General features: G+C 37.9%; 1 protein-coding gene and 1 non-coding gene across 2 annotated transcripts in view; one reads left to right on the top strand and one right to left on the bottom strand.

Moving 5' to 3' along the window:
• SYNE2 (spectrin repeat containing nuclear envelope protein 2) overlaps positions 1–23,881 on the bottom strand; it is a 182,192-nt gene that overhangs the window by 116,255 nt on the left and 42,056 nt on the right. The window contains 21 exon segments of the mRNA XM_066998468.1: positions 2,372–2,541; positions 3,393–3,681; positions 3,769–3,888; positions 4,293–4,495; positions 5,551–5,663; positions 6,271–6,436; positions 7,274–7,474; positions 8,811–8,912; positions 11,405–11,566; positions 12,259–12,417; positions 14,509–14,659; positions 15,198–15,377; positions 16,237–16,835; positions 18,283–18,430; positions 18,896–19,053; positions 19,924–20,047; positions 20,652–20,770; positions 21,894–21,969; positions 22,226–22,437; positions 23,625–23,668; positions 23,671–23,779. Of these exon segments, the coding sequence (XP_066854569.1) occupies positions 2,372–2,541; positions 3,393–3,681; positions 3,769–3,888; positions 4,293–4,495; positions 5,551–5,663; positions 6,271–6,436; positions 7,274–7,474; positions 8,811–8,912; positions 11,405–11,566; positions 12,259–12,417; positions 14,509–14,659; positions 15,198–15,377; positions 16,237–16,835; positions 18,283–18,430; positions 18,896–19,053; positions 19,924–20,047; positions 20,652–20,770; positions 21,894–21,969; positions 22,226–22,437; positions 23,625–23,668; positions 23,671–23,779 (3,605 nt within the window).
• Positions 4,560–4,642, top strand: TRNAL-CAG (transfer RNA leucine (anticodon CAG)). The gene has a single exon. It is a non-coding gene; the product is annotated as a tRNA-Leu (tRNA).

Genomic DNA, 23,881 nt, shown 5'->3' on the forward strand with positions numbered 1-23,881 from the left:
AAAATGAAAGACACTTAAGTTAGTTCTGCTGAACTGAACTTAAATGCAGGACAAGTGACTAACTCTCTCAGATACACCTTAAATCTCAACCTATAAACCTATAGTTTCTAGCATCTGAGATGTGACGCTAATGCATCAGAATGCTAATGTTTCAGAAATACAGTATGACTACAAATCTATTTCCCTGAAAAACTTCTTAAGACAGCCTCTGAACGACAATGTTCTGGAGTGAAACTTTGATTTGGTATAAATGGGGGTGATGGGGGAGTGCTGGCGAGAGCCTTTCAAATATACAGAGAACAAAACCAGCATATGCAATACGGGTTGTGTTATCACAGTCCAGTGCCTGCTTCACTGATCTTGACATTAGATTTTGATTTGTTTGCTTTATAAACATGCCCGCTGATTCACTGAAGGTGAACAGGTTGCGTTTGTCCACAGGAAATATGCAACTATAATTAGTGAGACTAAAGGCCATTTAAAATAACATTTGTACGTTCACATTCAGTGATGAAGTTCCAATACTTTCCAGATGGAACTTAAATGCCAACATTTGAAAATATGATCCCACACAAACCAATCCAAATAAATACAGTCTGGTTATAATTCTATGAAGTACAGCAGGGAAAAGAGGAGAAAAGTAAAGCTTAAATCTTCTCAAGATTTGTATTTTTGGCAAATGACAAATAAAACATAGCCTCACACGTTAAGCACTCTTGCCATAAGCTCCCTATTCCAGCTTCACACTGCTGGATGCATCAGGTGTGGTGTATCACATCTGCTATTCACAGGTCTAATGCTGCAAGGTCCTGAGCATCTCTTCAGATGTGCTGAGCACCTCATTTCCTGTCTTCAACATGCTGTGAAGAGGGTGTTCTGCGTTCTGTTATGTTGGATCCAATGTAGCCAGTGCTCTTTCTTTCTGAACACCGCTTGTACTGCTTGCGTTGAGTGCTCAGTAATAAGAGAAGGCAACTGAATATTCTCTGAAGTACTTATTTTTAATAATTCCTTCACTGGTCATTTTAAAAAAGTATACAGTAGGCCTACTCTAGCTTTCATTGATCCCAACAGCAAATTTCCCTGTGATTTTACTCAACTATGGTAACATTCAAGGATATTACAGCAGACAAACATCTTGAAACTGTCCTCATTTGCACAGTGAGAACTTTAGTTTATGTTTTCACCACACACCTGGAATCATCTGACATGTTTTAAATAATCAATTTGGCTACCAGACAGTCATGACAATGCCACAGACACTAAAGTGCCTTTTCTGACCAACTTATGAACAGACCTTGACAGAGAGTAATTTGTGCCAGTGCCTCACCACCCTCACAGTAAAGAATTTCTTCCTTAAAAAACACGACAAAATTAATATGGAAAAAGCAGTTAGTTGCTTGCCTTCTCTAAGCCTAAATGCAATGGTTAATAGATGCATTTTAAATTTCCAAAGTACTCCCCTGAAAATAACTGCATAATATGAGAGGTCTGTACTTATCTTAATTAAAGAGAACAAAGCTGTGCACTCCATGGTGGCCTGACATATACAATTAGTGCCTGAGTTCAATTAGTTTCCAACCGCTATAACTGTCTTATCAGAGCTCATGATAGGACTGTCAGGGGTTTTTATTAGTATCTTGCATGACTGATGCATTTACACCACCTTGTAAGAGCCTGTTGTTCCTTTAGTATTCATTTCAGGTATAAGGTTACTTATACATAGAACGCTTGAAATTCACTGGTTCAGAAATCAACCAATTCTCAGTGGCTGAAAATTAATACCAGAGTTTTCAACGAAGGATCCACAAATGTGATGCTCAAAGCAGAGTTTATTTCATAACTTGAAGTTTACCATTGGCTTAAATTTTGTAAAGAGGCTTTTTCAAGTTAGAAATGTGAATGTGAAAGAGAACTTAAAAATAGCATTAACAAGTGTTTTAGCTCTGTAGCTATCTTCAGGAAATTAAAAAAAAAAAAAAAGGGAGGGCCACCACAGCAGTTAAATCAGTGCACCCTTGCTGCACAGTCTAAGAAAAACAAGAAGCACATACTTTCTTTTTTTTTTTTAAAAAAAAAAAAACAAACAAGACTGGCAGAATTGCTTCAGTATCAAAAGGGAATCTGAGCCAAGCTGGGCAGACCTCATCAGCTGTCCTGCTACTCCCCTTACACATCTTGGCTAAACCTCATAAGACCGTTCAATCTGAACTGCGACCTGCTCCTCTAGAATACTAAAGCGCAAGTACTTTTGTAGGTGTCTTGTTCTGTCCCCAAAGAACAGAAATTCAACGCAACTGGTGCAGGAAGAAGAGAAGAAAATCAATATAGCAATGTGATCCATGCCACCCCTCGCCAAATTCCACATTACCTTCTATATTCAGTGGCTAACTGACAGGTGCTTTCCCACTGGTTCTTGAGCTCAGATATAGTCTGCTGAACCTCTGGCTTCTTAATTTTCTCGTTTCTCATTAACATTTCTCCTAGAGCTACCATGCTCTGTATTTTGACATCTCCTGCATTTTTGAGAGCTGTGATTTCCTGTATTAGACAAGAAGCAGAAGCAGTAACAGTACAAATAAAACTATTTTTGGTTACAGAATAAAAGGTATTACCAATGAAATCTTTCATTCTTTGTACACCGCTGTTCAAGAAAAAAGATTTCTCCTTCCAACATATCACATAGCCAATATATAAACAGATAGATCATCTAATTTTAGAAAATTTGGGATAATGAAGCTGAGATTTAATAATTATTTTCCACTCGATAAGACAAAAGCACTATCAGGCTAACACAATAGAAGAATAGTTCCAAATCTTAAGAAAATATATTTGTCACAATATTACCCCTTCCACAGAAAGAAACATGTAAATCAGAGCAGCCTCATTTCTGGCTATGCTGTTAGGAAACCTCCTAACTCATTGGAGAGAGGAGACAGCAGAGAGGATGTAGGGGCCTGAGAGACACACCCAGACAGTGGAAGAGCCCAGCCCTAGAGCACTGCAACACACTCAAGAATCCACACATTCTGTGGAGGCTCTCCAGGTGCCCCATCTATACTACTGACCTCCCCCTCCACCTCTGGAGTAGTTTGTGCTGGTAAAATGCATGGCCACAAGCACCCTTCCCTGGGCTATGAGTTCAGTATTGCTCCACCCAGAGGTGCAGCAGAAAATCTCCTCATATGTGCTTAATTAACTACGCAAAACAAGCAAACAAACAAACAAACAACAACAAAAAACAACAATCAAACTTTTACCCCAGACACACACCGAACAAGCCACAAAACCACAAGCAATCGCAGTATCCTTCATAACGTACTGACTCATCAAGCATTAGTCTGATAATGAGCGAGCTGTGAAGTGCAATAGGAATATATTTAACACAATACCTTTATCTGATTACTTCTTTCGTCTGGTGGCAACTCACTTTCCTGTGATCTCAGGCTATTAACGGCCTTCTCAAGCCTTTTGATCCAGCTAGACATATCCTGGGCAAGCTCTTCAAAATTTTGTCCTTCCACTGGAAGTCCCTGAGAATTCCCTGCCATTTCACTTACACTGGTCACTAGTGTATGATATCTACTGATCAGACCACTGGTTTCTGAAATGGTTCCATCTCCTGTCAGCCCAGCCTCCCTCAAGGAATTTGCTAGCTGAGCCAAGGAGTCAAATTCTTCTCTGAAAAACACAACAAATGAACAAACATCTACTTCTTGTAACAACATCGAACAATCTTCTTTAGGTAGAGCCCGAAGACAACGGTACCTTTGCATTAACAATGTTTTATACAAGTCTTCAAGTTTTGTCTCATCTTTTTCGATCTCTTGTAGTTTTTCCTCCTGAGTGATGAGCCATTCTTCTAAGACAGTGCTGCTTTCTTCAAGGCTAAAGAGAGAATAAACACAAGTGCAGCTCAAAATGAGAGGCATTGCATGAGTAAAACCTGCTGACAATAGTATTTTGCTGAAAAAGTAACCTAAATATCAAGCACATGATCAGATTCTACTTAAAACTTAGCTTATGGATAGTTTTAAGTATCCTGGTTCATGTCACTGAAACACATAAACACGTGCTCCTAGGAAACACATAAGCATATGATCCTACGTAATACTGATTCTGCTATGAAGAGAAATGACACTTGAAACATACAACAAAACACTCACTGACCTTTATTAAAATATCACCTTTAATAAAAAGCAGGGTTGTTTGCTGTTCACTATGGCTGTTTAATAATGAATCATTTTATATCATTTGTGATTAAAATGCCAGAATTGACATTAGTTCCGTACCTACTGAGCTGCTGGAGAGATGCACCAACTTCCTTTTCCTGTTTCTGACATTTGGATATCAATCTCTGTAGTTCTGCTTCTTGATCTCTCACACGGCTGTTAAGCTGGTTAATGCTCGCTTTGGGCAAGTAATGCTTCACTTTATTCAATAAAGTCTTAACCTCTTGGATATCTCTGTCTTTGCCTTCGGAAGTTAAGAAGTGCTGAATAAGAGCACAAACACAACATGCATTTGTGAAATTTGATGCTGTGTAACAGAACAACACTGTCAGAATGGCCGAGCGGTCTAAGGCGCTGCGTTCAGGTCGCAGTCTCCTCTGGAGGCGTGGGTTCAAATCCCACTTCTGACAAGCAGCTATTTTGTCACTCAGAGGGTTGTGAGGCACTGGAAGAGGCTGCCCAGAGAAGCTGTGAATGCCCCATCCCTGGAGGCGTTCAAGGCCAGGTTGGATGGGGCTTTGGGCAACCGGATCTAGTGAAAGATGTCCTCCCTGCAGGGGTGTTGGACTAGGTGATCTTTAACGGTCCCCTCTGACCCAAACCATTCTATGACTCTATGATATTTAAGAGTTTTTGACCCATTATCTCCACCAACTTTTCTACAGCAATTCCAGTTTCTGGATATGAATGTATGTTAATTTATAGTTTGCTGATGCCTGCAAATGAAAAGCTGTTGTTTACAAAATAAGGAGAAAGTAATGAAGATAATTTGATTTTTTTTTCTCTACAGCACAAAACCACAGAGAAACTGGCAAAAGCAGTGTTCAAATCTAGGACTGACATCGCTGTCTTCTGCTAAACTGTGATTACTTCTTGCAGATGCTGTGGCCCTTCTATCTCTAGTCTGTTGATTCTATTTGAGTTAAGAGTGAAAATCTGGCTACAACTAAGTGAATGCAATTTTTTCACATTTGAATCCAGTGGGGGGTCGGAATTTCATTTTAATCTCTACACATTTGACTTTCTGCATATTTGCACACTGAAGTATGTGGTCAGGGTCCATTTACTTTTACTAACTACCGTCCCATCTCTTACTTGCCCAAATATGCTCTGAACTTGAACACTGGTATTTAATTTTAACTCAGTTTTATTTTCATTCCACTTATTGTCCCAATGCTTTATGTTACATGAAATGCTCTTTCAGCCTCGAGTTACAAACTACAGTACATGAATTCACTCCCAAGAACAGTCTTCTGTATAAAAAAGTAAAATTTCAAGAAGAACCAGCTTTAGAGATCAGAACATTTTAATAGTTTACCTTTAGCCTCTGCTGTCTTTCTTCTAGCACCTGTTTTGTTTCTGAGGGTTCAAAGCAGTCCTTCAAAGACAGCTGAGTGCTGCTGAACCAGTCATTAAAATTCTTGCACTGACCTGGAAAAAGATACATTCCAATTTTCATTAATTGTATTCTGTAAAAGAAAATCCCTATTTAACATGAACATTTCAGACAATTTGTAATTACATTTATTTATTTATTTCAGTAAATAAGGCCTGGAATAGCGTATTATCAATTTTTCTCATTTCTACACACACACAAACACTATTCAAAAACCTATCTGAAGATGAGATTACCTTTGGGCCTACTTCTAAACTGGCACAATACTGTGGCTGCATAAAACAAAAAGGAATTAATAATGCTATTCATTCTCATATCTAAAATTATATAAAAATAATTGAAAAAATGAAGAAGTTTGATTTTTTGTATTTTTTAAACTGTTTTTATATTAATTCCTGAATTATGTTTTATACTTCTTTTATCTGTTCTTAAAATGTAAAAATAAGAAACAAAATACTTTGGATTTAGATCAAGTGATTTGTTGGAAAAAAAAGCCATTTTTATCCAAATCTTTACCTTGTTTTTTAGCAATACATTTGTTTGTGATACTAAAACAAAAATCAATTAATTTCATGACAAAACTGATTAAGACGGTACTCACAAACCTAGAAAGCTATATAAATGTGAAATGTGTTTGCTTACGATTCAAAACACCAATGAAATGGTCTTGAAACACATCTTTCTTCTTATTAAACAAATCAGTGACACATTTAAGCTGCTTATTTAATTCATCCACATCAGGACAATCTGTCTCTTCTTGGAGTAATGTCACATGGTGTTTTTGTTGTAGAATTTTCTGATGTATCTCCTAAAATTAAAAAAAAAAAAAAAAGACATCTGTTAAAAGGAAAAATCTGAAGTGCAAGTAGAAGTTTACTATACAGGGCTGCTTTAGTACCAGTCAGGGTTTTGTCCTGCTTATATGTCAAAATGATTTCTTACAAGAATATTGACATTAAGAAAGCAATCAATAGGTAGAAATAAGCACTCAACTATCCTTAATCAGTGTGCATACAACTCTATGCATACGTAATCACCCATTCATATATATTTTGACATCACACAGGATAGATATGTGAAGGGCACAATAATACCTTATGTTTCAGTGAAGCTGGGAGAATTAATTAAAAAGTATTTCTTTCTTCCAGTACCTGTGATTTCACTTTCCCAAATATTAGCAGTCTGATACATTCGCTGCTCAATAGGAAATTTAAATTTTGACAGCTGTGAACCTCCAAGCACAAAGCAGCTCTTTCTTCACCTCTCCCCTGGTGTAGAGGATGGAAAGTTGGCTTAAATTGCCTACTGGGAGCTCTCCTTGCAGGCAGACTCAGGTGGCACAAAGACATCTGTATATTACCCAGTCTTGGCAGACACACAACCCAGTACCCCATCATCTTGGGTGGTATACTGTTGTTGTGCCTACCACTAACCACTTTCAGTAGCTGCAAAGATTAATTAACTACATATGATAACATCCATTGAAAACACGCTTTTCTTCTGGCAGCTTTAGGAAATATTCAAGTGAAGCTCTTTACTTCAGTTATTCTAGAAGCTTACCAAATGTACAGACACTTATGAAGACATGCCCAGGGTAGAAATAATTAACAAAATTATAAAAGATGCTTAATTTATGGTACACTACCTCTAATTTAGTAAAGATCTCTAAGGTGTCAGAAGGAGATAATGCTTTTAAAAGTGATTCAGTCATTCCAATCTGTGTCTTGGCCAGATCGAGGTCACCTTTTAGCTCTGCTGTATTCACAGCGAGTTCACTGGTAGGCCGCTTCATTGACAAAAGGTCTTTTATTAACTCCATCTTTTGCACAACAGATGACCTGATAACCTTAAAATTGGAAATAAACAAATGTCAGAAATTATATTGGATTGATTTCCTATCATGCTGTAGAACTGCATGACAGACGTAAAAAGCAATGAAATGATCTGAAGTCCAGACACTTCAATCACAGTTTATCCCATTTTTTTTCCTTCCCACTCCACAAACTGAAAGGTAATAATATTTAAGCCCTGCTTTTCTGAGGAAGAATGATCTGTTCATTTTCATTAGTGATGCATTTACTAACGCTGCTTTACTAACAAATTTATTTGTCAGTCTACTATAGTGTCTGCTCTCAGCTGGATAAAAACCTTTCATGCCCTTCAGCCACCAGGGGGAAGAGAGTTCAAGCTCCTCTCTACAACATGCCTTCCTGCAGAGATCCCACTGGGGCAAGTTCCCCACACTGACCCCAAAACCAGGGAAGGAGAGCAGAGAGGTGGGAACTTTGGCTCAGGACTAGTCACTAAGGAGCAACATAGCCTTAACATTATCCTTAAGTCTTCTGCAGATTTGCATGAGACAGCAACTCAATGGGATTGTGGCCACATGCTGAAAAACCGCCCTAGGTGGCTGAGGGTGTCTGGTGCTCCCCAGAAGCATAGCATGCACACCATGGGGTTCCTGAGTCTGTTTCTAAGCTATTTTGATCACTTTAATCAATCAAACTCTCTGAATTCAATGGTTGCTGAGGATAAACACACGAATAGCCAAACCAGGTCAAGCTCAAGGTGCATCTGACAGACACCGGGAGCAGAAGCTTGCAGAACTGGGATAGGATCAAGCAAGGTAGGCTCATGTGGTCTCAAACAGTGGAGAAAGACTTTGGTTTGTGAAGTTAACACAAAAAGATGAAGATTTCCTTGTGATATCCCAAAGGAAAACATCATATTAAACACCACTCTGTGTAAATAGCTACATACTACCAAGCTACGTTAAGCCACGTCCAGGTAAAGGTACAGTTTACAATAGATCAGCAGCACACTAAGTTGCTGGGATCCCCAAAGGGATGACAAAGTCCCTTTGTGCCTTGCTCTTTGTCGATAATGAAAGGCCAGACAGATATTGGCATCTTCAAGCAGGACTGCAAAACAGCTGGGTCAGGTCTGAGCCGTTATAAGGCACATGACAGAGGGAAGCCTTTGTGTTTAAAATGACAAGTTTGGTTCAAACAGCTTGAGAAAGACATCAAACGAAGTGCCAGTGCTAACAGCCAACAAAATATCTGCAATTATCTTTAGGTAGATTTAAGTCAAACAAAGAAATTATTGTGGCAAAGATGATGCTAAAAGCAGGGCTTTAAGTCATGAGTACCAGCATCTTGACTGTAAAAGCTTCTTCCCACCTGTAGCTCCAGTGGAGGTTCATTACTGTTCAGAAGTTCTTCTATCTCGGCCACTGTGTTGTCGAATTTCTGGAGTTTCTGCTCTTGGACTCGTAAGCATGCCTAATAGTGAAAAAAACACATCTGTACCTATATTGCTTTCTCTCAAATTAAATTTCCATGCTTCTGTTGGCAAAAATATATTACTCCTTTTCTAATTCTTCATTTTGTCATATACAGCTCCCACAACCAGTCCATTTCCTGATTGTCATTCTAGCAATTTAGACAGACATTTTTGTCCTAGGGTCAGAAACATTCCAAGTTTCTCAGGCAAAAGCAGTAGTCAATGCATATCTAGCACAAATTTAACAATCTTAACTATTTTATTTCTACATTAACCCATGCAAAGTCGGAGGAAAATAATCTTTGTTTTGTATTTATTACTTCTTAAAAAGGTGTAACATATGTTAAAACATTCTCAGATATCATATACAAGTCAAGAATCGGCATCCTGATGATACACTTTGGTAGTGATGTGATAAAACACAACACTTCCTCTACATGCTTTTTTAAAGTAAATCCCTTTGTATATGAAGACCTCTACTCATCAGAATGGATTTTGGAACAAGCTGATAACATGACAGTAAAATACCAGCTTCGACTTATGAAAGAGGATACGTCAAAAACAGTCACGTTGTCTCAGATTCCCAAGTCAAGTTTCCAAATTTCCTCAGGACAAAATATTTCTTTGCAATCTCTACACAAGGAATCCTCAACACCCATTCACCCACTGCAGCCCTTAAAAGAGCTCCCATTTCCAGATTGGCAGCAGAGGAAAGCAGGACTTCTCTCATGTTATTTATACTGAAACTATCTCTAAATATACAGTCAAATAATTCATTACTCAGTTTTTTGTGATACTTTTCTTGTAAGCACATGCACCTGTGCTCTGCTGAGTGGTCACAAAGGACCCTGGGTTTCAACCCTATGTAATGTGATACATATTGCAGCAGTTGGGGTTGTAATTAACATTAACGTTATGTTTCAGGACCCAGATTAATGTTTCAGATTAATGAACCTAACCCTGACTCCCACTGGAAACTTTAATCACTTTACGAAAATACAAATACACTGAACTCAGTTTTCTCTCCCATTCCACTTTTACAGTAGCTCATGGGAAACAGTTTCTCTCTCCTTTACCCTTTCCCTCCCTCTCTTTTGTGAATTATTCCCTTGCATAAGAACAGCAAGGTAACTCTGTCCCAGTCAAAACCGCAAGCCACAACACCTCAGCACAGCCACCTCCAAGACAGCCTTTCCTGAGCACCACTAGAAAGGGATGTCAGGGGCATGGTCACATCACTGTGGGCCTCAGCAGTTTCTAGGTAACAAAATGACTTTTAAGATACAGTCACCAGCTAGTGCATTGTTAGTGTAGCCCTCAGGGACCTGAACTACCCCAAGTCAACTCTAACAATACAGTGGTAAAGAAAATAATAATGTGATAAAATATCCACCTCTACACGGCTCGTATACTACTGTTTTGCTGGGAAGATCTATATAAAAAGAACACCTTGCCTTTCTATTGCTCTGCAAATTAAAACAAATGAACAAATAGGAGTGGCAGTAGTGCTGCAAATAAGCATAAGGAAAAACAGGGCATTTGTAGCATGTAAGCACTGAGAAAAAGCTGTCTGCATAATTTCAAGCTAGTGGATAGGGCATTTATTTATGTTTCAACCCCACTTAAGCTGGAAATTATTTGTGTTTAGTAGAGAATGGCTGTAACTACAACAGAGCAGTGCAGCTGTTTGATTATGGCCTTAGTCAGAAGTTAAAATATTCACCCCTGTATACGAGGTTCTTCAATGGCACAGAGCTAGTGCATGTATTTCTACACTCTACTTTACCCCTACTTGTACAGTTAATGCTGTAACCTGTGTGGAAGAGGCATGGGCAAGTCTTGCCCAGGCTCCACTGATGTCTGCCTGTGTGCAGCCCCTGGTGACCTGTAGCAGCCAGCCGCTACTATTAGGATCACATTAAGTTACACTGGGAAGCACACCAATACAAGGATCCCAGAAGCAAATAAGCCACATCTGCAAACTCTTCTTGAACTGTGTGCATTGCCCAGCCATTTCTGAGGCTCCACTATCTTCACTGACAGATAATTTCTAGCCACAAAACTAATCATTAACCTATATACACTCTCTTTTCTTTCTTCTCTACGTACGAGGAAATATGTGCACCACTATATTTAGACTACAAGCTTTCCAGGCCTTCTCTTTGCTTTATGTTTGTACAGCACAAAGGGGTGAGGGCGCATTTGTAGCATAAAGCAGCATTTGTAGCACTGCATTAATTTAAAATAATTTTGTATATCCACAGAGCCTGTATACACATATACACATCTCTATTTTTTAGTTTCCAAGACGTGTATCCCCTGCACATTATGCAATATCTTCAGTGAAACTGTCCAGGCAGATACAATTGCAAATGCTATGACTTCCTCAGCTTTTGCAGTGCTGATATTTCTTTGTGATGTGCATGCTTATAGTCAGAAGTCCGTACCACTATAACATGAGCTTAGGGTAAAGAATTTCCATTCAAATTACCTGTAACTGTGTAAGGTCCTCTTCAGTCAGACAATGGTCTTCGATGTTCTTAAGTTCTGCATTTGCCCAAGCGTCGATTGTGCCAGATAAATTAAGAAGTTTGTCCCACAGAGCCTGAGCTCTTCCCAAATTATCACAGTAGTTTTCAGTCTTTTCATTGATCTACCGAGAGATTTATATACAGAAAACGCACACAGATTTCAAAAATGTTAAGTTATATTCTAAAAACAAAAGCAGCGTAATATAATCTGAGTGAGATGAAACCACCCCCATAAACAACAAGTGCAGCAAGGGAAAAAATCTCATGTGTCTTCACGGCAAACTGGTCATAGAGAAGATATTTAAATCCCTGCTACACATGTCGCTAAACACACCAATCACAACGGCAGCTTGCCAGTTTTAAGGCAGGTTTAGGAAGGAGCCTTGATCATTAATGTTTATCTACTTTCAGTAAATACCATCTAATCTCAGTACTGATGCACCGCTTATATCAACTATGGCAAACATTTCTCACCAACAGCACCAGCACTGTAATTCTCTCAATTGTCTCCAAAGTCTAAATACACTGAAGTTATTATGGAAGCTTACAGATTCACGCAGAAAGCAAAATATTGCCTTTCTGCATCTCCCAGAATTACTTACTGTTAAGGGCGCCAATGATATAAACTACCTGACACATCAAAAGCATTACACCAATAGCCACTTGTAAACTTTGCTCTAGTAAACACTTGGATTTCTCTCTTAAGAATCTACCATATTGCACTTAATTTATTCCAAATATTACACATGAGTCAGAATCAATTACTATAATGCATAACAGATAAGACCACCCTGATAATTTGCTTTTTACGTACATCCAGCCATCTGTCCACAATAATGTTAGCCTCATTCTCAAACGGAGGCTCCTCAAAGCTTCTCATTTTATTGAGCTGGAATTGAAGGTTTTTGCAGATCTGATTTATTTTGTCTACATCTTCAGAGTGATCATGAAATTCCTCTTTTGCCTCTTCAATCTGTGAAAAAGACCAAGTGGATATTTACAAGCATGTTTACTTAAAACGGTTTCTTCAATAAAACATTGTGAAGTGATGTGCTATTCTTTTTAGTTTAGAGAAATAACAGCATTACACAAAATAATCATTTTAATGTAATATGATGAGACTAGGAATGTATCCTCTGCCATTATATCCCTGTCATGCTGATAGGAACAATTCCCTGTTAGAAATCTGTATTGTTCTGTTACTGGCTGAAAAACAGCTGAGTGGGAACTACGGACAATATACTTCTGACTACAAGATTCAAAACCACAGTTTGATTTAAAAATAATAATCACAAGACCCAAGGGGACTGTATATCCCCATACACAGTACCTCAGTTACAAAAACAAACAATGCACAATGTAATAAACTCTAAAAAAATATAACCTGGAGCTTTTGAGGTTTTGAACTACTTTTTTTTTAAAAAAAAAGCACTTAGATCCTACTTAAACATAGCCATTGTCAAATATGCTACTAACAGAAACAGAAATGTCCTTTTTTTCTATTTTCTAGTTTAACGCTAGACTGCTTCTTTGTGCTTGTTTGCAACGTCAGTGTTTACAAACATGGAAGCGTACTGGAAATGAAACACTGACCTCTAGCGTTAAGCAATTTGATACTAAAAGCTCCCATTTCCCAGAGCCGACAAGTGTCTTCTCATACAGACACTGTCAACCGCTGAGATAAGGTGAGGGATGGCAGTTACAAACCAGAACAAGGCAGACAATCTTCTGTTACTATTATATATAATTATAAATAACAAATCATCGGTACTCCAGGACAAGTCTGTGCTATGCAGCTGCTCTTGGAGACTGCAATTCTGAGAGCAGTAGTTGCAAAACTCAGGGTGGGGTGGAGGGCAAATGATGCACGTGGACACCCATCCCATTGCCTGAGTATTACATTTATGCTCCTTAAATTTAACCATCCATGCACCAGTTGAGAACAAATGTTCCTGAATAGTATGGTTGATGCTTCATCAGATAGCCTAAAAATGGCATCTGAACAACTTGTCGCACAACCCAGCCAGGGAAGGTGAGAACTGTGCAGTAAAATGGCCACAACGGAAATGCTGTTGTTCCCTAATCCATTAGCTGTGGACACCTACGTCCAGTGGTTGTATTCATGTGGCTAAGAAGAATGTAGCTAGCAGTCAACTTTTTGTCTGACCAAGAGGTAACTTTTGAAAATGGGGGAGTGTTCAGCAGTACTTGCTCGTTCAGTCTCATCACCTAATGTATAAGCTACTGTAAATGTTTAACTGCTATCAAAGATAGCATAGAGTAGATGTTGTTTAGCGAGGCCAAACCTCTTATACAGAAGGTCTGTCTTTTAGGTAGGATTTTAGCAGAGGAGAGGAGGGAAATATGTTACTATGGCTTCTAACTGCAGCACAGTTTGGTCAGCAGTCACAGTAACATCAGAGATCCATGTTGCAAACAGAGCCAGCTCAAGGAAGTACTGTATTGTCAGCCCACTCAAAACTGTTTTGGCCTCCAGAAGCCCACATTCCAGTGCAGTACCATGTTGGCAATCCCGCTGGCTCTAAGCAAGGTGGCAATGACACGCAGCAATGTACACACGTTCCAGCCCGGGAAGCATTAGAGTTGCATTAGATACTATTTTTGCTTGAAGTGGTACAATGTTTTAAACTATCCCTTTAGGAGTGAATGAATTTGCTGCTTTTGTATATTTGCAAACTACCTACTAGAAGAAGGAAGAAGGTTTCTAAATTGGTAGAAAATAAAGAACTACTCTAATGGGTATGTCTGAAATAAGTCTTGCTGAGTTCAACGTGTGTTTTTGGTAGGACAGGATTTCATCTTATTTTGGTATTAGATCAAAACAGTTTTTCTATTTTAGATCAAAACCCCCGTAACAAGTCCTTGATTCACTAACTTAGACATGAACTTAAAACCAGAGGATGGACCCTAAACATAGTTTGGAAGCCAAAGTGAAAGCAAGGACTTCACATTTACCCTGAAGCTCAGGCACACAAGGTCAATCCTACACCTGACCACTTTTATATTTTTTTTTAAAACTTTTCATTAAGTTTCTTTTACTCACCTTTGTTATCAGTCTGTTCAAATTCTCCTTCCCCATGTAAGAATTTTGCTGTGAAAGGACAATCTCCAGTTTCTGGATGATGCTGGTCAGACTACTTTTGCAGCTTTGATACTGCTTCAGGAGCTCCAGAGCCCTTGCACACTGCTCCTGGCTATTAAAAAAAAAAAGAGATATACTATTTATTGGCTATGCATAAAGGAGCAGCCTAAGCTCCCTGTCCACTTCCTTCTCCTATATTCAGACACGTGGGGAGTTTGACTATTATGTTCGGAAGAAATTAAATAGGAGGGATAAATTACACTGGCACAAACTCTGTAACACCATGTGACACCTGCTGTGGTAAATGGACAGTTTTTTGGAAACAGAAATGCCAGTCACCATTCTATGCCTCTGATTCGTATTTAACCATTCTTCTAGATACTAGTTATGTTCAACATTACACTGCATACCTGCTAAATGATAGGATTGTGATTTCTTAAAAATAAATACAATTAATGAGCTTTGGCTGCAAAATTCTAGGTGCAATTCTTGGCATTATGATCCTTTATAGCATCATAATAGTAGCATTTCCTACTGCACCAGAATTTCACTTACTTCAAAGTATGGTCTAAGGCTTTTTTGATGTTTCATTTTACAAGCAAACTTCTTACTTGTACAATACTATTTTAAAACATAGCTTTTCTTCTTACCATTCAGCAAGCAAGAGTTTTGTATCCTCCCATAACCTCTCTGTAACTCTGCACTGCTCATTTGCTTCCTCTGCTTTTTCCTCTTTCATCTGCAGGAGCTTATTAGTGATTTCTCGCATAGATTTCATTTCAACAGCAGCACAATCTAATTCCTTTTCCAATTCCATTAATGATTTTACCCTTTATTAGAAAAAAATGAAATACAGACTTATATTAAAGCAAGTCTTCGATATTTTTTCACCAATGTAATTACTAAGTTCTCCAGAAATTCATCCTGAGCTGCACATACTTACTATATTAAATTGACACCATAAAAAATGTAATTTGACACAGTCCTTCAGATGAGTTACACTGACCTAAGAGCTGTTTGAGAAAGTAATCCAAAATCCTAAAGGCTAATTGGATTTGTATGAATATAGTGTATTAGTTTGTATTAAAATGTTAAGCGCATTCTGGCTATCTTAAAATAAGGTCTAAGAAAGGAAGTTATGCCATGGTGTGTGGGATTTGACAATACAAATAAATAAATAAATAAATCACAGTTTAAAAACTCCTTTCCCTTCCCATTTTCCCCACACACAGACAGTTTATCCATCCTTTGCGCAGCTGCAAAGAGCTCCTCTGAAACAGTATCAGAGTGATACAAGTTACGTTGGTGACTTTCTCAGGGTATGGTAAAATAACACAAAGCTTCTACAGCTCAGGGGTTTAGATCACGTGTCACTGCTCAGCAAGAAGATCTGTCTCCCTGTTTGAGAATTATCTTACTGAAAACTAAGGTCATAACAATCAACTTCCTTCTATTTCACCAGTGCTGCTTCAAACGAGCACATACATAGTATTTTAAAAGAAAAAAAATCGGAGAAGGCTTCCTTATTTAGGTTCTAAGGCAGAGAATAAGACAAACTCACAATTTTCTTCACTGCTACCAAGATGCTTTAAGACACATTCAGGTTTCAGTGCTCTACCACAAAGGGGCCATAGGCCCTTTGAGTTCACTGAAACTATGAAATTACAAGAGCTTTGAAAAAGAATTCACCTTTGTTGTATAGCTGGAATCGTTGGATCCTTCAAGCCTATTTTGTTAATTCTATCACGTAGATCCTGAATGTTTTTAAGGAGTTCACAATTTCTTGTGGAAAATATCTTGTATAAATCATTTTCCTCTGTAAGCATCTGATCACTTGAGTGACCACAAGTCACAGTTAGCTCTTCAGATAAATTCAGAACTAGTTTTTCACACCAGGTCTCTCCCCCACATTCAGCATCTTCCAAGCAAATATCAACTGCTTTCAAGCGTTCATCCAAACATTTAGCTTCTTTTGCCATATGAGAAACTTCTTGTGCAGCCTCTCTCAATGCTTTTCCCTGTATTTCAGGTTGGCCCGAGGAATCCGTGAGACGTCTTATGGAACTCTGAATCTTCCTCAATGAGGCCATAAAAGCTTCCAGATCTTTAAGGACCGTCTCTCGGATCTGCATTTTATGGCTCATTTCTTCAAGCTGGTTTTGATAATAAAACATAATTTTACTTGCAGCTTGCAGATCTATTGGATTAAATTCGTCTCTTGCTGAACTGTCTAGATGCTCCAATTGTTTGCACACTTCAATCTGATTTAATATGGACCTCTGTAGCTCCTGAAATTGAGAGAACCACCAACCATGTTAGCAAGTGAAAGAAAATCCTTATCCTATATTCATGCTGAACCTATGACTGAAAAACAAATTATACTGAGACAAATAGAATACATGTATATATTGTTAAAAGAGTGAAGGAGATCATTTTTAAGATTTGGGTGTTTGGAATTTTCATTGCAATTTAGGACTGCGGGAGATCTAGCTATGAAAACAACATTAAATGCAATTGAGTTTACTAAATCTGAATCATTAAGCCTATACATTCAATTAGCCATTAGCTAAGAGATAATATCATATTACGAACAGACATAAGCCACTACAAGGCAATCAAATTAAGGCAGAATGACTTTGTCATGGAAATACAGTAAATATGCTAAATAGGGTGGTTGAGAAAGAAAAACATTTTTCCTAGTCTGGATATTGGTGGAGGAGGGGGGATAAAAAAGAAAAATCAAATAAAATGGTATTTTGCAAACAAGGAATATGATCTGCACTATAAAAAAAAAACCAAAACAATTATCTTGCCAGCAACCTCAAAAATAGGAAAAAAAGATTATGAGAGCCTGGGATTGAAACCAGCAAGCCCCTGCAGTGGACTGCTACTTCTGCCACCTCTTAGGTTCTTTTTTGTGACATTCTTGGAGGAGACTTACAGACATGTAAAAATCTCTCAGTGAAGCCTGCACACTATCTGGTTAAAGGATTACGCAGCCCTCAGGCAAACAGCAGTACTTCAGTGTTGTGAAACTTAGAAGTGCAGTGCTAGGAAAAAATGCAGGACACTTCCAGACAGATAGAGTCATTTCAGACAAAGAGTGCACATGCACTCTGCCCGAGAGCTTGAAAGACCTAAACCCTATTCAGCTTGAGAGCCAAGGGCAGACAAACACAAACTTTCAGTGCTATGTAGCAGTCCACGTGTTCAGCGGGGACAGAGTATCAAGAAAAAAACAACATCCACTCTGCCTAATAGACAGAGCAGAGTCTAGGCACAAGATACTGATAACAGCAGAATAAATTATTGCATACATGCAGACCTTCCAAAGCCATCCTGGGGCATGCTCAGATCCCTTAACAGATGTGACACAAGGCAGCTTAGTTTAGCTCAGTAATTAACACTGCATTATTTATATCACTCCACAAAGTGACATAAAGCCAGGTGGGAACAGCATAAATCTGTAACGAAGAAAAGTCCTAACCTAAGATGAAATATTCACAGCTATGCTTTTTACAGTGGAGACTATCAAGGGTGCACACTTGACTCTACAGGTGCAACGGCATTTGAAGTGAATGGATTAAAATGCTGTTAGATGTCAGAAGTTTTGGGAAGTCTTGTGAATTGTCCCAAGTCCTAAGAGAGAAATCCCATGAAGGTCACTAGTTCCTACAGATATTAAGAACTATTCTGGTTAGGGTGTTGTCTCTGCCTCTCTGCCTTTTCCCTTACCTTTAGCTCCCTGTAAGCAAGATCACTATTCATCAGATTAAACTGCTGGATGTCCTTTTTGTTCAGCCGCTGATCTAATTCGCGTAGAAGAATGGATTCATTTTCTATTGGCAAAACGATTTCCAAAGCAGTTCTTAAAGAGTTTGTTCTACAAGAAACATAAAGAAACACAAACTAGGAAAGCCAGCAAGAAAAGACACTTGACATTTTACAGCACAAAAAGCCACAGAGATATTGTAATTGACTACCTAATTGATCTAATCCTCCTCCTCTGGGGTCAAAGGAGTTTTTCTATTGATTAGTAATAAAAGCAGTGTGAATCCCGGTGCATTTAACCAGAAGGTTGAAGGAAATAAAAATAAGCTTGGGAATACTGCACAACAATGCGACAAAGATCTGGCTCTGAGCTTCTTGGAGAGATCCACACTATCTGCAAGATATATATGAACCATGTATAATTAAGAAAAATAATAATTTTATGCAATTAAAAAAAAAAAGAGAGAGAATTTAAAATACACAGATACTTTCACTAAACTACACTATTTCCTCCACAAGTATCCTTTACTTACAATGAACTATCCCTTTGCCAATATCATGAAATACTGTTTTATACCTGGTATTTATCATATCCTGAAGTTCTTTCCATTCTCTTTCTAGCTTGCTTCTTGTCTCAGAGATAGCAGCCCTCTCCACTTCATCCACAAGGTTTTCTAAGGCAGATGAGATGTTTCCCAATTGTGTCCAACCAGAAGTGATATCATTCTCTATCACCTAAAAGATATGAATAGTTAATTGAATTAATATGATTCTGCATTTTACAACAGACTGGCCAGTTCATAAAATGACAATCACAAGAGTTTCTGCAGAAAAAGTTGAAAATGTCAGCTTTAGTTAACAGTTTCTTTTTTTTAAAGACCCAATTCAGCTGTGTGTAAATCTCCATCAGCTTTTTATAACAAAATTTTCTATGCCATATATATTCCTGGGCTACATTTTATAAAGGTTCAATAAATATGGTTCGGCCATTTTTACCCAAGAATGAATGTAATATATCTCATTTTAGCTGTGTTCAAAAGAACAAAAAACAAACTTAGAACTAAACCAAGATCTAATGTGCTAGGTAACCTTTGTGCTCCGTTCTATGGAAGACTTGGAAAATTTTAAAATAAAAGTTCCAACATCAATTACGTGCCTTTTAACACCCCCTTAAGTTTCTCACAAACGTAATTAAGTTGTAAGTCCTGGAAGAGTTTCATTCTGCACACAAACCATTGGCATTTGATGGTTCAACTTTGAAGACTTCTTCAGCCCTGGGTTTGCTCCATCACTTAACCATTCCCACTGACAACAGAGCTGTTTTCCACAGTTATTTTTTCCATTAGATCCATTTCAGCCTGCAGATCATGAACTGATAGCCACCAATTTCTTCTTTCAGCAATACTGGCAAAACTCCACTGCTAAGTTGCAATTCAGTTCTGCTAAATGCTGAACCCTTCATTTCCCTCTACTTCTAATAAATCTGATTGTAAGGATGCTCCTTACCCCTTGGCAACACTCATAACACATGAGTGATGGTGATGGCTCTGCACGAAAAAATAACAACTTAGGCATCAAATATGTTTTTAAAAGATGAAGACTTACTTGTAGTTCATGCAGTTTATTCTGAAGACATGAAGTATCTTTTATTTCATCAGTAAAGACGGATGCTACTTTCTCTCTGCTTATTTGTAAAAGTTCCTCCAGGTTACTTCTTTTTGTGTTATAGCTAAAGAAAGATGCAATCACTTTCAGAGAGAGTATTACTTCTAATTTAAAGGAACATGGCAGAGTTTGGGACTTGCTAGCCAAGACTGCCATATAAAATAAGCAGATTCTATTGCAAATGCTTATCATTACTTAAGTCCCAACTGAATGGGCATAAATGAGCAATATATATGAGTGCTGAGAAGTTGCTCACCTGGCTAATTTTCATGTGGGAATGCCTACTGGCATTCTCCAAATTCAGTTTTATGAATGTAAAGATGTCAGTTCTTTAAAAACTTGCCACATTTTTTATTCTACACTATTTGCAGTTATTAGTAAGGCAGATTTTTGATGATACATATTTTTCTGTCCCAATAAAAGAGCAGAAAATTCTTTTTTTTTATAGATTTTTGTTTTCTTCCTACAACGCCCTGATGTTTGAAATTTTTACCTACTACAGTGTTTCCTTATTAATCGCAAAGCAATATTAAGTAAACTGTAGCAGAACAAGAACAGATTTTTGCACAATTAAAGTGTGCCTTATGTTTGACACATTCAATTAATTTATGAATGTCTAGCACTGTATCATCTCTAAATACACATACATTTTATCCTTGAAAAATTACCTCTCTAATAAATCTGGTGAGGGCAAACCACTGTCTTCCTCAAACATCTTTTCACAGGTTTCTCCATTGTGATGTTCCACATCTGTCTCCAAAACTGTTTCTGCAGCAGGTATTGATGTCTAAATAAATATTAAAAAGGTAACAATGACATTTGCATCATGCTATGTCAATACAGACCAACAGGCAACTGTGAGCTTCTGAAAGAAGCAATCACTTCATGTGTGCCAAAGATGAGAGAGAACCATTCATGAATACAAGATGTGTCTTAACTCAGTGATGAAACCAAAAGAGCAGATTTTGGAAGACTTGCTTCATTCCTTCCACACTAATGCTGGGTCTCTGCACTCACAACCACCCCATCATAACTTTGGCAATCACAAGCTACGTGCGTGAATTTTTGCTGCAGCTCCATGGATATCCTTGGGCAACCACAAGGCACTGCCTTTTACAGCTTTGTCAGGCTGCTTACACCAGGTAGCTTCACATGTCCCTTGCCCTTGATTCCAGGACATACTCTCCTCAGTTTGAGACCAGCTGATGTTACGTTACACTTCATACTTCGATAATCCGTGAGGGAACAGATTTATTGTTGAATCAGGGACCAATATCAGTAGTCTAGCAAGAAATCTCCCTTGATAACAGACACTTCCTCTGTATCTTCCAACATAACGTAAATGCAAAGGGTCCCTTCCAATAAACTACCAGTCTGGATGCTGTCTGATGAACTATCTGCAGCCATACTTCCATGAATGTTTATCCCAAATGAGACATCTTCTGCGGCATCCAAATGATAAAGATTAATATCTTCCCTCTCTGAAATTTGATCTAAGAAATTACATGTATTCTGTTTTTCCCCATATTTTTCTAAAGCAAATGCCTCCAACTTTTCACTATTTTTCCTCTCTGTGTCATTTAAAACTTGTTCAAATTACTGGGCCGCTACGTGGGATTTACACTTGAACAAAGCTTCACATATGGCTCTTTCCAGATGAAAAGCATTCTTTAGCAAAATATAGTGCACGGTTGGAAATTCACATCTTTTCAGGATGCCTAGGGCTGTTCCCTGTGTGTTACTTTTAATATTTACTTAGTCTAAATTCCCAAATAGAATGGGTTTTTGCTCTGTGACCAGAGGCCTGAAGTCCTGCCACAGTAAGAGTAGAAACGGAAATAATCAGTTTTTCCTTTTACCAATGATCTCTCTAGACAGAGCAGTGTTTCTTAACAGTATTGACTTCTTACCTCCTGTACTGAAAGTCTATCAGTTTGTTGAGAAGAACCGGGCTCTTCTCCATTCTCAGAAGCAACAATAGAGTCCCTATGGTTTAAAAGAAATTTTGGCTTAAGAACAAAATATGAAATACAAAGGGAAGAAAAGAAACTTAAGCTAATGATTAAAAACTAATAGCACAGCTGTGCAGGGAAGTTATCAAACATGCTAGTTTATGAAACTTAATATTAAATGTTTAGAAAGTACAGTTGCCCGTAGTAATGTACTAGTTAGTACCTTTACATGCCACAACACCTACCGATACATCTGATTTCAATGAGTCTACAACACATCATGCACTCACTGTTTCTTAGACAGCTCTCTTTTTCCAGCACGAGACAGTAAGGCTGTGTAAGTATCTGACACAATTTGTTGAAGCTTTTCTAGCTTTTGTTCACAGTCTGCAATGAATGCCTGTATGTCTGGGACAGTTTCTTTTGCTAGTCTTCCCAGTATTTTAAGATCTTCTAATGACTTGCTAAGTTCTCTCAGGCTGCCTTCATGTGAAAAAAAGGCCTAAATAAAGAAAAACAATACAATAAACTTATGTTAAGCCATAAGAATATGCAATTCTAATTATTCACATATTTTTTTTTCTTTTTCTATTGTCATCTTGGATGAATGCACTTAAAGGGTAAGCTGTCAAACCAGGAGAGAAACATTTATTTTCCTTGAATTTTTTTCAAATAAAGCCAGGAAAGAAACTGAGATTTCTGGGAATGTGTTCCCCAGCTGCATTCCCAAGACTATACTGACTCCTGCTTGATTTTGAAACTCCTTTTATTACTACAATTCTATCTACTTTTAATCCCAAGTCCTCTGCACACTTACATTGAAAATACATGTTCTATTGACTACAGAAAAAAATAGAATTGGAAAATTTATTTAAAGTATTCCCCATCAATAATTCTACTTTTGAGTGTGAAATTAATATATTAAAAAATGTATCAAACATATGAGCAGAAGGAATGCACCTAAGGATGCTTACTTCTCTTTTCTCTTGCATATGTAATATTTGTTCAGAACGAACCCATGAGAAGCAAATACAAAAACTACACTTAATTCAGCAAAGACCAGAATTTCAACTAGAGAGTATTTTCTTACCCTTATAAGTGGTAAACTGGCTGCATCAATGCATATCAAAGAGGGTGGAGGAAAATACTAATAGCAATGAAGTAGAAAAAACATTGCTTACGGAATATGTAAGATTCGCTATGGCTCACCCCAGTAAGTAAAGAATGAAAGTCTTATGTCTAACTGGATAATTTGTATGTGGCACAAACACAGAGGTGAAGTGGGACTACTGCACTGTGAGAAGTTACTCTCACTCGAAGGCACCTAAACCAGCTATACAACTGTAACAAAATAACTGTAACAAATCAAGAACACAGAAACATTTCTTATTTTTACACTTTGCAGAGATAAATCTATTTTATGCTCCAAGGCTGTACTAAAAAAAAAAATTGAAAAAGATACCACGCATGCAACAAGGAGATAACTCTAACAAAGAAGCTAATATCTGCAGTCAGAAAGGCAAATGAAATAATTTGGGTGGCCTCTTTGTTCTGTGTTTACGTAACACCAAGCACAAACTTCCACAAACACAGGCTGCAACACTGTATATTAAGGAAGCAGGAGCAGGAAGGACAGACGATGCATTCAGAAAGAGAGGTAGGTGAGCAGAAAAGGAATGGGTCAGGTACCTCATGTTCCTTGATAAGCCCTTTAGTTTTATCCATACTTAGAGTTTCTTCTCTTTACCTAGTTGCTTATTGATTTTTTTTAAGGTTGCGTTAAATTTCTTTTTTTCCCTTTCTAACATGAGCTGGACACAGGACATAATTTCATGATGAACTTCCTGCAAAATTCAGAACACATTATCACTATAAGATGGGCAGACAGTATTATAAAGTAAACAAAAGCCTCAGAACATACTGTGGCAAAAAAATTGTTTTTCCAA

This window comes from Anser cygnoides, chromosome 5, assembly GCF_040182565.1.
Source record: "Anser cygnoides isolate HZ-2024a breed goose chromosome 5, Taihu_goose_T2T_genome, whole genome shotgun sequence".
Classification (NCBI taxonomy): domain Eukaryota; kingdom Metazoa; phylum Chordata; class Aves; order Anseriformes; family Anatidae; genus Anser; species Anser cygnoides.